The sequence below is a fragment of the Acomys minous genome, assembly GCF_964271855.1.
Source record: "Acomys minous genome assembly, chromosome: 11".
Classification (NCBI taxonomy): domain Eukaryota; kingdom Metazoa; phylum Chordata; class Mammalia; order Rodentia; family Muridae; genus Acomys; species Acomys minous.
Genome location: NC_140492.1, coordinates 79,808,720 through 79,824,559, shown reverse-complemented (window position 1 = coordinate 79,824,559; position 15,840 = coordinate 79,808,720). Strand labels below are relative to the sequence as shown.

Genomic DNA, 15,840 nt, shown 5'->3' with positions numbered 1-15,840 from the left:
TGTCATGAGAATCTCATGTACAAAGGGACGGCTTTTAGTCGCTGTGTGAGCCTCACTGTTTATCACTTAGGAGAGCTAAAATTCTTTTGTGACAGTTCATTTGCTTTCTAGGAAAATGGGTATTAACGAAGGACTACATAATTCATAGTGCCAAAAGTGGCAGATGGCTTGATGAAACAACTTATGAATGGGGATATAAAATTGAGAAAGACTCCCATTATTCACCTCAAATGCAATCTGCACCTAAAAGATGGCGTGAAGAGCTGAAACGTACCGGTGCTCCAGGAGCCTTCCACAGATGGAAAGTGGTCCTCCTTGTTAGGGCAGATAAGCGAAGTGACTCTCTTGTAAGGTAGGATGGGAGTTCATAAATTTGAGCAGTAAATGGCTTCTTGTTTATATTATAATATTTACATTCAATTGTTAGTCAAAATGAGATATTTTTTCTTACAGCGGGGAAATTAATTTTAGTAACGTTTTGAGAACTTCATGCTTTAACACTGCGATTACATCACTGCTGTCCCCCATCCTCCGTCCAGCTCCTCCTGCACCCACTCCCGTGGTTAATGATGACTTCTTCATTATTGTTACATATACACATACTCTATGCACACCTGTGTGTATAACCCACTGTGTCTATTCAGCTTTGCTCATATGGACATGTGCCCATGGCTTTATCGCTCACAAGAGCCATGTGTACAAATGTATAAGTCTCTTGATAAAACAAATGTGTTCTATAGGTGAGTGTTGATTATTCTGCTGATCTCCACTTCAGTGACATGTTATTTCTTTTGCCCAATTCAAGCCAAATAAAGAGAAAACACTACTTAGGAAATATTAATTTTGGAGCATTCTTAAACTTTTGCCATTATTTCATTATCAGAGAGGATTTTTATAGAACTGTCTTTTGGTTCATGCTATCTCAATCATAATTTAATTTCACTTTTACTATAAGGAGTTTTTGTCTGAATGTGTGTGTACAGGTGTTGGTACTCATGTATGCATTTGCAGAGGAAAGAGCTCATATCTTTCCTCATTGCTCGTCACCTTATTTTTCGAGACAGCGTTCTCTCACTAACCCCGGGCTTGCTGATGAGGCTAAGCTCACTGGACAAGCCCTTGGAATTCTCCTGTCTCAGTTTCTCGATGCTAGAGTTATAGATGTGCACTACTGTGCCTGGATCGTGACATGTCGAGATGTGCTGGGTACTCATGCTTAGGTAGCAAGCTGTTAGCCACAGAGCCATCTCCCCTTCTCTTTAAAGGAGTCTTCCTAAAGATTGTTTGGTTGCCTAAACTGTATTCTGTGACTTAAAAAAAAAAATCTAAAACTAAAACAAGGCTAGAACCTTAACTCTTTTACCAAAATAATTTATGAGCAATGAAATGTACCCATCTTAAGTGTACATTTTTCTGAGTTTGGAGAAATTTATACAGTAATGTTAGCGTAACTATATCAAGATCTTTAACATTTAATATTCTCTTGTATCTTTCCTTATACTTTTAATTCTAGACCACAAATACCAGTCAGTGGTTTCTTTCCTTATTACTATCCTTTAAATAGTCTGAGGTTTATTTATATGGTATATTTCTTTAATCTATCATCATTTGGCTTGTATTGTAATTATGAGATTCATTTATTTTGTTGCATTTTTAAAAATTACTTTTTGTTCCACTGGACGAATGTAGTTTAGCCTATTGTTTATTTACCTTTTGATGGACATTTGGGAGGTTTTTTGTTTTGTTTTGTTTTGTTTTGTTTCCTGATAAGAACTTCTCCTCCCTCTTCTCCCAATTCCTCCCTCTCACCTTCCCTCTTCTCTTCCTATGCCCCACTTCCTTTTTTCTGAAAAAGGGGAGACCTCCATTTAGAAAGTTTTTGACTTTGCTAGTTAGGCTGCTTTTAATATTTGATTATAATTATTCATGTAGACCTAATTCATTTCTCATTTAAAAAAAACTAGAAATTAAATTTTTAGCTGAAATGGCAAATCTATATTGAACATTATAAGGAAGTGTCCCTTGCAGAAGCATTGTGGTAGGGTACAGTTTGTTTGGACTTGGCACTGTTGCTGAACTCATGGGCTATATATGTAGTCTGTTTCTAAAACTTGTGCTCCAGGTAGCCCTACTCAGTGCTGCTCACCATCATCAACCCACTGTTTGGTTACTGTCTACAGCTTCATAAGTCATCTTGGAATCAGTTAGCTTGAATCTTCAGCTTTACTATTTTTGAGACTTTTTGTAAACCTGGATCCTTTGAATTTCTACATGTTAGAATCAGCATGTGAATTTCAATTAAAAGGCAAGTTGAGGCTTTTACTGGGATTATGTTTTAATCTTTTGTCCTTCTTGGCTTTGTGAGAGTTGAGCTCTCAACATTATTAATTCTTCCTTTGCGTGCACTATGTGTATCTGCCTCTAATGAGGTGATCATTTGGTTTTGTCTTTCAGTGTTTGTGTAGTAAATTTATCAGTGTATGTATGTTGAGCCATCCCTACAGCCTGATAATGGTAGACAAGCTTTTTGGTGTTTTCTTGGATTCAGTTTTACAAGTATTTTATTAGAGTTTATGTTCATAAGGGAGATTGTTCTATAGGTTTTTGGGGTTTTTTGTTTTGTTTTTGTTGGTCCTTTGTATGATGTAGGTATTGGGTAATAGTTACCTCATTAAGAATTATGAAATATCTCTTCACCTTCTGTTTTGAGGGGATGTTTGAGGATTATTGGCATTAATTCTTTTTTGATTATCTGTTAGAATCCTATACTGAGTCCATCTGGTCCTGGCCTTTTTCAGTTGGAAGAGGTTTAATTACTGCTTCTGTTTCACTGATATTATGATTTTCTTTATTTAACTTTGGTAGGACATATATTTCAAGAAATGTATGTTATTTTTAACAAAATATCAATCTTTCAATTTTATGAATAAAGCCAGGAGCCAGATGCTGGGATAAAAGCCTGATAGCTCAAAGAGGCAGAGAAAGCACCAACTGACCCTTCCTCCTCAGCAGATGTCCCAGAAGGAATGCCCCCTCTCCCATACCATCTCAAACAACCTCTTTCAGACTCAATGCCCCTCCCTTCTACTTCCTGTATATCTCTCTGTCTGTCACCCTGACTTCCTCTTCCTCTCCCACTCTTTGTTTTTTTTTTTCTTGAAAATCCAAATGTTCTCTTCATTACAACTGATTGCTTACTCTGCCTCTTGACTTATGGCTGACTTTATTTAATCTTATTTGCAGTATTCAAGCAGAAAGCTCTTAGGTGAAAGGATATGCTAAGGCTGAGCCACACCACAACTAAAAACAGCTTTTTCCAGTAAATATACAATCTCAGTGTTCACAGTATGATCAGACATCCTGCAACATTCCTTGTCTATGTAATTTCTTGTCTAAATAAAAGGAAAAGGTTTCAACTCTAAACACAGTAAAACTGTTTACAATAATGAATCTGTCTTCCAGACTTTCCCCATTTTGACCATTTTGGTTGGATTTGGCAGTCTTAGAGTTAAGTATTCTTTAGTTCACAGTTGTGTAAAACGTTCATGTCAGTTTGTTCCTAGTTACCTGCTTCAGGCTCAAACCTGAAAACACATACAAGAAGCTAGATTAACCTCATTTCTAGAATTAGTATTCTGTATGACTACTAGTATCACAAAAGAAAGTTTGTATATACTTAATAACTTTGTAGATTTTGAGATACTATTTATACCTTAAGAAAAGTTTTAGAGAGTTAAATGAAAACTAAAAGAGTATGGGATTAGTGGCAATAGAATAGCCCTTTTTGTTTTCCTGTGTCCCATATGAGGTGGCTCTTCTGATATGCAACAGCTATTTTGGATTTTCCTTTAACAGGCATGTGTGGGCTTAGACAAGGAAAGAACCACGCTCCAACCCCAAAGCCAGCTTTAATTTTTAATTGAATTGGGACCATATGAAGACCATTTGCCACCAATGTCTGTAGAGGGCAGCAGAGACGAGCATTTGTGAATCCACCCTGGGCAGGGGAGTGCCTACCCTGGCTGGCTGCATCTGGCAGTTGTGCAGGGTGGAGAGGGCAGCCATTCAGGGAAGATGGTTGCATGGCTGCTGTGCTAGCCCAGGGCTCCCAGCAGGCTTTGAGGCTGCTCATTTACTCTTTTTCTTGGAACATTTTCTCTTGATGCTCTGTCTTTTTCTTGAGGTATTTCACTTGTCCCATGGTATCCGGATTGCCTAGTTGGATGCTTTTATTTTCCTGGAAAGATAAAAGCAAAACCCTGCCCCAACCCTAACTCTGGGGACAGAGGTTCTTTTGGAGGGGGGGCAGGTTAGATCTTTCTTAGAGAAAAATGTTTTTTGACAACAGAAAAAGTATTATCTTTCAGTTGATTTTGAAACTAAATACACCTTAGTATATGTGGATAAATATACCTATATAAATTGAGTCCAGACCAGCCAAGACTCCACAGAGAAACCCTGTCTCAACAACAAAACATCTATAAAACAGAACCTCATTGCCGTGTTTTCTTCTGTTCTTTTCTTCTGCAAAAGCAAAATAGTTACTGTATCTAATCTTTTCCATAACATAATTCATCTCTCGATTCTGTCATAGGTTTAAGAAAACTTGTTATCCTATAGATTATTTGACTCTTGTTGCCTTCTAGATCCTAAAAAGCAAAAACAGCAATTCATATTTGAATGAGTTTGTGGTATAAAAATCTTCTGAGTCCTAATTAAAACTGTTTCTTAATATAAGTTTAAGCTTTTCTTTTCTTTTCTTTTCTTTTCTTTCTCTTATCTGTTTTGCTTTGTTTGGTGAAACAGGATCTCACTTATATCCTAGATTGGCTTAGAATTTATTCATTTCACCCCAGGGTAACTTTAAACATGCTTCTCCACCCTCTCCAAATTCTACATTCTAGCTGTATACTACAAAGCCTAGCCAAAACTTAGACTCTTTTTTTTTTTTTCCCCTGAGACAGGGTTTCTCTCTGTAGCCCTGGGTGTCCTGGAACTCACTGTGTAGAGCAGGCTGGCCTCGAACTCAAGAGATCTGCCTGCCCAGGCCTCTGCCTCCATGCCTCTGCCTCCTAAGTGCTGGGATTGAAGGCATGTGTGACCACTGCCCAGCAAGACTAGACATTCTTTTGTTTGAGTTGTGGCAGCTGTGTGTGTGCGCACGTGCGTGTACATGCATATTTATTTTAGGTTCACAGGGATCTCCTTGGAAGTGTAGTTTGCCTTTCAGGGTAGCTGTCTCCCTGAATGTTGTTTTAGCTCATTGCTATGATTTGTTCATATCAATTGCTTCAGTATTCACAGTTCATGAAAAATGTTCCCTTATGAAGAAACAGAAAGATAAAAAGAATACTTCATAAATACTTATTCTAGACATCTCAGATTTTAAGAAATTATTATAGGTGCTAACTTTCCATGGTCCTCAGTGACAGAAAGGAATAATTTTTTTTTCAATAAATTTTATTCCTATCCGTAAGGAAGTAATTGGTAATTGACTAAATGAACTCAATTTTTCTAATACTTTTTCATTTATCAACATTTTTATTTAGAGTTTTGGAGGCTGGAAAAGCAGATGTCATTTTACCAAAGAATTCTTCAAGTGGGATAACTCACGTGATTGCCAGTAGTGCAAGAATCAGTGCTGAGCGAGAACAAGAGAACTTTAAGGCTCCGTTTTATCCAATTCAGTATTTAGGAGACTTTCTTTTAGAGGTAAGCAAAATAAGTATTAGACATTTTAAAATGTTTTTTGGCAGGGAGGGGGTGGTGGGATTTGGGGGGGGGCTTGTTTGTTTGTTTTTTGAGACAGGGTTTCTATCTGTATCCTTGGTTATCCTAGACTCTCTTTGTAGACCAGGCTGGCCTCAACCTCACAGAGATCTACCTGCCTCTGCCTCCCCAAGTGCTGGAATTACAGACGTGCACCACTGCGCCCAGCTTTAAATGTTTATTTTTATAAAATGCCAGAGGGGTGAAATGAAGTCCCAGCATATAGATTCTAGACTCCCCCTTGGATACCAAAGTTTACAGATGCTCCACTCTCAAGCGCTTTATGTAAAATAGCATGGATTTATATGGCATCTATTCTCCCTTCCTGTACACTTTATATTATCTCTAGATTATTATAATGCCCAAAAGGATGTAAATACTTCATAACCAGTTGTTGTTCTCTGTAGAATAATAACTATAAGTGTGTATATGTTCCATACAGATCAGATATAATTCAGATATAAATACAATTAAGAATGACTTTCATCTGGGTGTGATGGTGCATGCCTCATGAAGGCAGAGGCCGGTATATCACTGAGTTTGAGGCCAGCCTGGTCTACAAATCAAGTTCAGGACAGCCAAGGCTACACAAAGAAACCCTGTCTTGAAAAAAGTGTTGTTTTTTGTTTTTTGTTTTTAAAGGGGTGGAGGGGAGAATGGCTTTCAATCATTGGTGGCAAGTACTAGAAAATCAACTGAAACGAACTCACCCGTACAGTCCCATCAACATGACTATCTAACGCGAACAAGAGCAACAGCAATAGGGATACCACAGTGCATGGGGAGAAAAACCACTAGGCCTCAGCTGTATACAGAGAGCTACAGGCAGCTAAGGGATGCTGGGATTGCGAGAAATACTTTTCTCCAGGAAGAGCACAATTACTTATCCAATACCAAATGGTCACCCCTGAAAACATGCATACAAGTAGCATTATGCAGATTGAGCAGGTTGTAGTTAGGAATATATACACAAAGACATGTGTGCATGTAACAACAATTAGTGAGAAACAGAGGCCATGAACATGAAAACAAGCAAGGAGGATCTGGAGGGAAGAGAAAGGCAAAATGATGCAACTGTTTTATAATCGCAAAAAGAAAAGAGGAAAGATCCTCTCAACCCCCACCCCCCAAAAAATCAAAGTATAGCCAGGCGTAGTGTCACATCTAGGATCCCAGGACTTGGGAAGCTGTAGCAGGAGGTCGCAGATCCACAGCCAGTCAGAGCTACGTGGTGATTGCCAGACTAGGCTGCCCTGGATGAGCCATATTAGTAAGGCGCTGGTTTTGTTGTTTTGTTTTTTTGAAAAGCTGTAAGTCTGTGTTAAGAACTAAGCGTTCAAAACACTATTGTTTGTTACTTGACTCCTCAGGTTCTTTTTCTTGTCATTAATCTCATAATCCAGTCTTATGAATTCTTTCATTCAGTGACAAATGCCTTGGTGGGATATTACAATTAAACCTAGAGAGTAGAGTATGTCTACACCTAATCCAACACAGGAAACTAAGGTAGACATCAGAAAGAAACAAGGTAGGCTGACTCTCACTGCCACTGTGATGCTGCTTTATGCCTCAGTAATGCACTTTCTGAATCAGTGGGCTTTTAGTTATACATTGATATATAGCACTATACCTCATAAAATGGACTAGATAGGAACTTCTTTCCAAAAAATAAATAAGGTGAAAAACCTAACAGTGTTTCAAACCTAGTAGATGCTAAGCAAACATTTATAAAGAATAAAAATTGAATATATATGAAATAATTTCTATAAATCTAATGAATAATAAATTGAAGAAAATATTGGTATGTATTGTTCAGAGAAGAGTTTATGTTGACCTGTAGGGATTTGTATCTCACTGGGAGCATCGAGAAAACAAAGAAATGACAGACAGACAGATAGGCACAGAAAAGCTGGGAACTGGGTAGTCTGGTCTCTCTGATGGAGATGTCTTAATATTCCTGAAACTTAGTGTTTGTTTTATACAGTTGAGCAGTGAACTGTGGCTTTTGTGTACACCTAAGTCAAGAGGCAGGGTATTGCATACAGAGGAGTGAGCATGCGAGGTTTATAGCTGCATCAGCTCCTGGCTTCAGGTTCTTGTTCTTCTTGAGTTACTGCCCCCATTGCTTTTGATAATACAGAACTGTAAGTGAAATAAACCATCCTCCCCAAGTTGCTTTTTGTCAAGAGTCATGGGGTTTTCATCAGAGCCATAGTAATTCTAACTAAGACAGCTTGGGGATAGTAAGGACAGTGGAGAATGGCTGTGACAGAATTGACCATGTTGTTTTCGGGAGGACTGTGGAAGATCTTTGGACCTTGTGGCTAAAAATGTCGTTGAGTGTTTGAAAGCTCAGTGAGCTTGGAAGATAAGAATGTTGAAAGTAGTGCAGATGATGAAGGATGGACTTGTGAATTCTTAGAGGGAAGCAAAGACCTGCCTGGCCTTTTTCTTGAAGAATCTGTGGTGTCTAGTCAGCTGGAACTGAGATTAACAAGAAACCAGAAACACTAAAAAGTAAAACCTTTGCTTTATTGGGACACTGGATGCTGGTCATCTGGGACTGAAGAATCAGCTGTGATTAAGAAGATTCCAGCATCATGAGGTGAATTCTTCTGGCAAGTGTTTCCTCAGGGTCACACACAGAAGCTGTGGTCCAGAAGTGGCCAAAGTTGTACCTTGTTTTCTCAGATAAACTAGGTAGTATTAAGAGTCACCGAGGTGGAAGTGGTTTTGAAGGCACGAAGGCGTCATGGAGAGTAACTGAGGTTTGGCACCGTGTAGCAGGACTGGAGTCCCTGAAGAGAGTCTAGGAAGGGCTAGTGCTGAAGGAACAACTCAGTTGCAGCACAGGATCCCAACATTTTGGTGATGCCAGTGCCATGGATGACCACCAAGAACAGCAGCAGCAGCAGCAGTGAGGTGGAGCCAGCACAACCACACCATGTGGTTTCTTTCAATTTACTCTTTACATTGGCCTGGGGAGTGGAGCTCATAGCCTTATGCTGTCCTTTATCTTTTGCTGTATAATAAAACATTTCAACTTAATTTTTTTTACATATTCTTAGAGTCCTTAACTTAGAGTACATGGATAATGCATCCTAATGTGTAGATCTCTGAGTAGCTACTGACGAGGATACAAAAGTAATCATAGTGTTTCTGGTCTTTTTTATAATAGATGGTTCTTTGTATTTTGTTTAACTGAAATACTTAGGAAGTTAGGCCTGATTTTTTAACATTTATTGTTGTAGGTTTAGGGATTTATCTTCTTTCAATCATTTGAGTCTAAAAAGAAAAAAAAATGTTTTTTGCTGCAAATTGTTTAAAATAGATATTATTTATGAACTTAGGCTGATTAATAAATATGGAGGGAGAGACGTTCTTATTTTTCTAAGTTTTACTTAAATTCTCTGAGTTGATAAAGACATTCAGTCACTTGCTCTTTACGATTGTTCTCACACTACAAAATTACAGCCTGCTGAGGGGGACTTTTACCTGCAAGAGGGTGCCCCACAAGTAAGGGAGGCAGTGTGGCAGGTGGGTTAGAGTCTATTGTGATTGTTGCCCAAGATGTTTGTCTTCCATTGTTTTTGTGAAAATGTGATTCTATGGACACTTGCACAATGGCATCATGGGAACAATCATGAGCCTGCCTTTACTTTTAGCCAGTTTTCCATCATATGTACAGTTACAAGGATATAATTCAAAGACTTAGAAGATGGTATATGAACTCAGTTCAGATTTTTAAAGACAATTTGTAGTAAAAGGAGGTAAGGGTATCTTCTTTTCTGTTACTTTTCTGTAAGATAGGTGCTGAATTATCTTGCAAATGAGAAAACTTACCAATAAAAGACTGAAAAAGTAAACAGTGTATCCACAACTTGACAATTTTAGATCATCTGGACAAGTCTAGATTGTACCTTTTAGGGGTATGTGTAGAGGCCAGCTTGTGAGTGTGGGAGCTAGCTGTTAGCCTTGGACAGCATTCCTTGGCAATCATCCCCTTTATTTTGAGGTTGTTGTTTATTTTGTGGGGTTTGTTTTGTGTTTTCTGTTCTCTCTTTGAATTTTGTTTCTTAAGACAAGGTTTCTTGGACTTGTCAAGTAAGCTATGCCAGCTAGCCAGCAAGCCTCAGGAACCTGTCTGTCTCCACCTCCTAAGTCCTAGAATTGTAAGTGTGTGTCCACAGACAAGACTGTTTTATTTGTCAGGTTCTAGAGACTGAATCCAGGCCTTCATGCTTTCATGGCCAATAGATTCCTTGCTGGGTTCTCACAAGCCCTGGATTGTAGCTATAATTAGCACAGGACTGTATGAATATGTTTGTCCTTGATGATGTGTGTTACTAGACAAGACACTCTGTCCATAAGTGGACAGTTTTTCTATCTGAGTTGTAATGTTAATGGTTACAAGGCTATAAAAAATATTTTTGGCCTTTATTCCTCAATAAATAGTAGTTCCTAGACAAAACATTCTTTGGGGAGAGTTGTTTGGTTTTGTGACATACAGAAATCACTAATATTTGCAAAGTTTGCTGTAAGTATTGGTTCCTTAAAATATTTTGCCAGTGTTTAATAGCCTTTGTTTTAGGAGGACTTATTTGACTAAGAAATGCAGCCAAGTGTGGTGTTTAACCCCAGCAATCCAGAGGCAGAGGCTGTGAGTTTGAAGGCAGCCTGGTCTACAGAGTCTAGGACAGCCAAGATAACACAGAGAAACTCTGTCTCAAAAAACCAAAAAAGAAAAAAAAAAAGAAGAAAGAAAAAAGAACGTAATATGCAATTATATATTAAGTTGAAGTCAATAAAATATATGTAATAGATGTACATAATAATATTACTATAATTATTTAATGGCCTAAAATTTTTTTTATTAACATGCAGAAAGAAATTCAGAATGATGAAGATTCCTATATCAATTCTGGTTGGACCAAACACAGCAATCAAGAAAAAAGCAAAGACTATAAGAAAGACACAGGATTTCTTGGAATGAAAGATGCTAGAGAGAACAGATATAGAACTCAGGTAAAATCTTATTTGCTAGATACTCTCTGATTTTTCCTAAAGAATTATAGAAAATGACTCACTTTTGATAGAAATATTTGGTCTCTAAATGCTAACATGTCAAGCCTATATTTTTAGCCTGTGAATTGAGCATACTAGAAAAAATTTTTTGGGTCTGTGCTTTAGTACTTTTTGAAATAATGTAGATATTCCTATAGAAATGTAGAGTTCCTCAAATACACTATATTATCAGCACATGCTAATTACTTAAAACTTCTGTGTGCTTATTGCAGCATGTGCCTCGTAGGACTTTTCCTCACCTGTGAGCACTCTGTTCATAAGTGATCCAAAATCAAATGCATAGCTTTGAATGAATAGAACAAAAGTTTAAAACAAATTAATTTGTATTAACATGGAAAACCCGACAACAGCAAAAAAAACAGGAAGGCTGCAGCTCTTATGCAGTGTTTCAGACGTTAGTGATAAACAACAAAAAAGCATTATTGCCTCTACTGTAGGAAAGCAAATATTCATTTCATACTATGTTTCATATGTCTATTTCATGTTTATCAAAGCAATAACTAAGTAATTATAACAACTCAGTAATAATCTAAACTAAAACTTTTTTCTGTAAATGGAAACTGATATTTATGCTAAGAAATTTGGAAATTTTATGTGACCTTTTAGACTCCATTCTATGATCATATGTGCAAGTTTGGTCAGAGGCTTTTTTAATTGATGTTTCTGAAATATGCATTCTAAATTCAGTATGAACAGTTTTTACATATATCAAGGAATATAAAATGATGATGTTGTCACAATTGATTCTGTTTTATTAAACATAGAAAAGGAGGATAAATAATTTTTGCAAAAGATAAGGAAGTTATTAAAATAAATTTATTATGTATATAAAATTAACATAGAAATCTCTCACATTTAAAACAAAGTAGTTTGTAAAACTCCATACTGTGAATTAAATAAGCAAGTTAACTAAGTCTATCTGGTAACTTACTATTTATAAAATGTGCCAAGCAGAACATATGTTTTATGGCCTTTTTTGTATAACGGGAATGTATTAAAATTCACTTTACATTTTAAATTTAATCTCGTGTGTGTTTTATAAAGCCTGCTTTCCTGAATTATTTTATTGTGACTTACATTAGTTGTGTTAAAGCTATATTTAACCCAAAGTATAACTAATTTTATAAAGATGCAGAACAAGATGGAAAATCATGATGAAGATGTTAATGATAGATTTGTTCTGAGCGAACATCACAAAAAAAAATTTAGAGACTTCAGAAAAGATATGAAATCTGTTAAAAAGAGAAATATATTCAGAAGACATGCACATGAGAATCAGGTAAATTTTCACAAGTAAAGATATTCTTATAAGTCCTTTCTAAATAACCAAACACATGCGAGTCATGAAATTTCCTGTGACGTACATGTAACAGAAGTATTGTGAGACATTGGTGCAGTGTTTTGAAAGGAAGGGACAAGTCCCTGGGTATGAACTCATTCTCCTGGGAAAGAGTCAGTTATATCAGTTTTTAAGCCTCCTCTGTGTCATTTCCTAACTGTATCTTTTCCATTTTACCCAGAAGTATTTATTTTAGAGTTTGTGTTATCTTCCTTAGCTTGTCATTTTAGTTTTCCCAGTTAGATGAGTCCCAAATGACAGTTAACTGTTTCTCTAGTTAATGAGCATTTGTGGTTCACACTATTTATGAACATTTTCCTCACATATATGTTTTGTTGTTTGACTGTGTTACACTTTTAATCTTCATGCATTTTTTGTTCCATAACAAAATGTTATGGAACATAACAAAAGTGTGTGGGTTTTCTTCTTTTCTTTTTTTAATTTGGCTATTTTATCAAACTGTTCTGCTGACAACAGTGAATATTCTCTTGTGTGACTCTTGGTACAGATGTTCAGGGATTGCTCTCGTGGAGAGTGTACTCCCAGGAATGAAGTTACTGCTTATGAGGACAAACAGACTCTTGACTGTTTTCCCATTTTAGTTATTCATTTATTTGCTAATGTATATCCACTTGCAATGTGAATAAGCTTTTCCTGTTGCATAGAGCAGGCCTCTATTGATTACTGTGTTGTACTTAAGTTGTAAGCCACTCCCTGCCCCACCCCCATTTTTAGCTTATTTGGATTTTGTAACATTTAATTCATATTCTGGTTTGTTTAATTGTGATCAAAATACAGAAAGAAACTAAGAAAAAAGATAAAAATATCAAAAGGAGCTACATTTTGAGGAAAAAGAACAAAAAAGGATATTACAAAACTGATGATGACCATGACTCAAGTACTTTGAAAAGGCATGTGCATCACAGAGATCAGGTGAGGCTGCAGGATATGTGGTGTGGTCTCTCCTCACTACCTAGACAGGTAATCTGATTTTTAAAATTGCCTGCTATATTAAATTTATATACTGAGCAACAACTCATGATTTGGTATAATATTTATAGTATATGTTATAATTAACTATAGTAAAATGTTTTCATATGAATATGTAAGGAAATTTGGGTTAATCATAATTCTCAAATTGTTTTTCATAAACAAAATGGAAAAGAAGCAACAATCTAGAACAGAGGTGAATTTCTTTTTTTTTTTTTAATTAATTATTCATCTTACATCTCAATTGTTAGCCCATCCCTTGTATCCTCCCATTCTTCCCTCCCTCCTATTTTCCCCTTACTCTCCTCCCCTATGACTGTGACTGAGGGGGATTACCTCCCCCTGTATATGCTCATAGGGTATCAAGTTTCTTCTTGGTAACCTGCTGTCCTTCCTCTGAGTGCCACCAGGTCTCCCCATCCAGGAGACATGGTCAAATATGGGGCACCAGAGTTTGTGTGAAAGTCACATATGGAACTTATTGCATGTATGCTTTTAGGGCTGACCTTTTGACACTAGATGATAGGTGATTTGCCTAGGGAAGGCCAGCTTTCTCACTCCCAGCTTTCCTTGGTTGCCTGTAGTTCTTTCTGTAGGATTACGGCTTCATGGGCTTGCCCCCATCCAGTTTGGCATGTCTATTGTTCAGCTCATGCTTAGGCTGTCATGTTGGTGAAGCCATGGATGTAGCTTCTGATGTTACTAGGAGACACCATCTCACACAAACTCTGATCCGTCTGGCTCTTAAGGTATTTCTAGCCACCTCTTCCTCCAAGTCCCCTGAGCCTTAAGTGTATGTTTTGTAGGTGTGTGTATTAGGACTAAGTTCCACAACTTTACATATTGATTGCATATGGTTTTCTGTAGTGGTCCCTTTTTGTTTGAGAATTGAAATTTTCTTTGGTGAGGGGTGAACATTACTCCTGTCTATGGGTATAAGAACAAATACAGATTGCTCTTAGGGATTATGCTGATTTAGGAAATTAGTTATAGATTCTCTTCGGTAACCCTGACTTCACTAGCACTGAGTAGTTAGGTAGGTTTCCAGTACTAGGCACAATATTCCTCCTGTTGAGTGGGCCTTAAGTCTAATTAGAGAGCTCTTGGTGCCTACCATGGTATGTGTACTACTGCATCCTTAAGATTATTGTGCCCTGCTCCTGGTTGATGTGGTTCATAGGTTTCATGGCTGGATAGGACTATTAGTTGCCTCCATCCTTTTGAGGCTTGCATAGAATTTCTGTAGTGTATGGTTGCCTTCAGCAATAGGGACTTAGCATCTATCTCCTGATGGAGGTGCAGAGAACCAAGGCCAATGAGAGCAGGCCTTATGTTTAGGAGACCCCTAAGGCAGCCATGCACAACTCGGAAGAGGGTTTCTCATGTCTGGTATGGGGCCTTTTGTTAGCTATTTGTTGGCTGTTGGAGGGAATGCCGTTGAGGCTGGGTGTTGTTGTTGTTGTTTGTTTGTTTGTTTTTTAATGGAAAATACCACACTACTTTTATATGTAGTTTGTAAAATCTCTTAAAATGTGAAAGTTGCTTCTAATCTTGTTCTTCTCTGATGGAATACAGAACCATTTATAATAAATTGTCTTTTAAAGCATATTTTTAAAAGCGTAAGCTTTTCCTAAAGTGTAACTTTATTTTGTATTACAAGCCAGAGTATTCTAAATCCAATAATCAAAAGTCAGAAATACTTGAAAATCAGGTGTTTCTCAGTGACATGTGATGTTGAAAACTTCTGATATAAAGTAGAAAAATCTATGCCTCACCTCATGTTATGGGCCAAGCAAAACATACTAGGCATGTTTAAGCAGTATATAAAGTTACTTTCAGGTTATGTATATAAGAAGTGCAAAGAGTTAAATTAATTTCATGTTTAGACTCGGGCTTTATGATTGGGTCAAATGAAAGATACTTTGAGGTGCTAAAGATACAGCTCAGTGGTCCAGCACTTCCTGGCATTCTGAGATCAAAAACAACCCAAACAAAGAAATCACATATAAACAGCAAGTAAATTGTTGTGGGTTTCTCTAGGCTTGTACTTTTATCTGTATTAAATGCTGTCTTTAGAACAGTATCTAAAGGTTTTTACATTTATGCAGAAAGAAATGAAGAATTCTCTTCTTACTGTTTATGCCAAAGAATCAAAGACCGAGGATGTCAGGACAAATGTGGATCTAACTGAAGTAAAAAATGCCTTAAAGAAGCAGATATACAAAGACATATTTAGAGCTCAGGTAAAGCTTTAAACCTCTTCCTTTGTTTTGAGATACAAGTGAATGGTATGTTTGAATTATGAGCTGTTTTAATTCAGAAACATGGTGTTTAGTGACTGCTATAATGTACTATAATGTGTTTCAGGCTAGCTAGGTGTACTATAGCCTTTGCATCTCAGCTGAGTTTAATAAAAGGGTATAAAAATAGATGATTTACATTTTTCTTGTTAAAGTTTGAGCTCCTCTTTTTCTAGCTTTATATTTCCAGACTAGAAACCAGACAGTTATTCTTTGAATTTACAACTCCTTTTAGTAAGAAACTTCAATGTATTTTATAGCTTTCATGGACAGTTTCTGTATTTCTTTGCCAGTTACTTTTTTATACTGTTTCCATTGGCTTGTATATTGCGTATCTTTGTAGAACTTTCTTGAGTC

General features: G+C 36.9%; 1 protein-coding gene across 5 annotated transcripts in view; it reads left to right on the top strand.

The window, feature by feature from the left end:
- SLF1 (SMC5-SMC6 complex localization factor 1) overlaps window positions 1-15,840 on the top strand; it is a 56,645-nt gene that overhangs the window by 9,937 nt on the left and 30,868 nt on the right. For 2 of the 5 annotated variants that reach the window (XM_084801931.1, XM_084801932.1), the window contains exons 4-9: window positions 112-352; window positions 5,550-5,712; window positions 10,654-10,794; window positions 11,984-12,133; window positions 12,992-13,174; window positions 15,292-15,426. In XM_084801931.1, the coding sequence (XP_084658057.1) occupies window positions 112-352; window positions 5,550-5,712; window positions 10,654-10,794; window positions 11,984-12,133; window positions 12,992-13,174; window positions 15,292-15,426 (1,013 nt within the window). The remainder of the gene's footprint in view (window positions 1-111; window positions 353-5,549; window positions 5,713-10,653; window positions 10,795-11,983; window positions 12,134-12,991; window positions 13,175-15,291; window positions 15,427-15,840) is intronic. The other 3 variants (XM_084801935.1, XM_084801933.1, XM_084801934.1) reach the window with 3 other exon arrangements.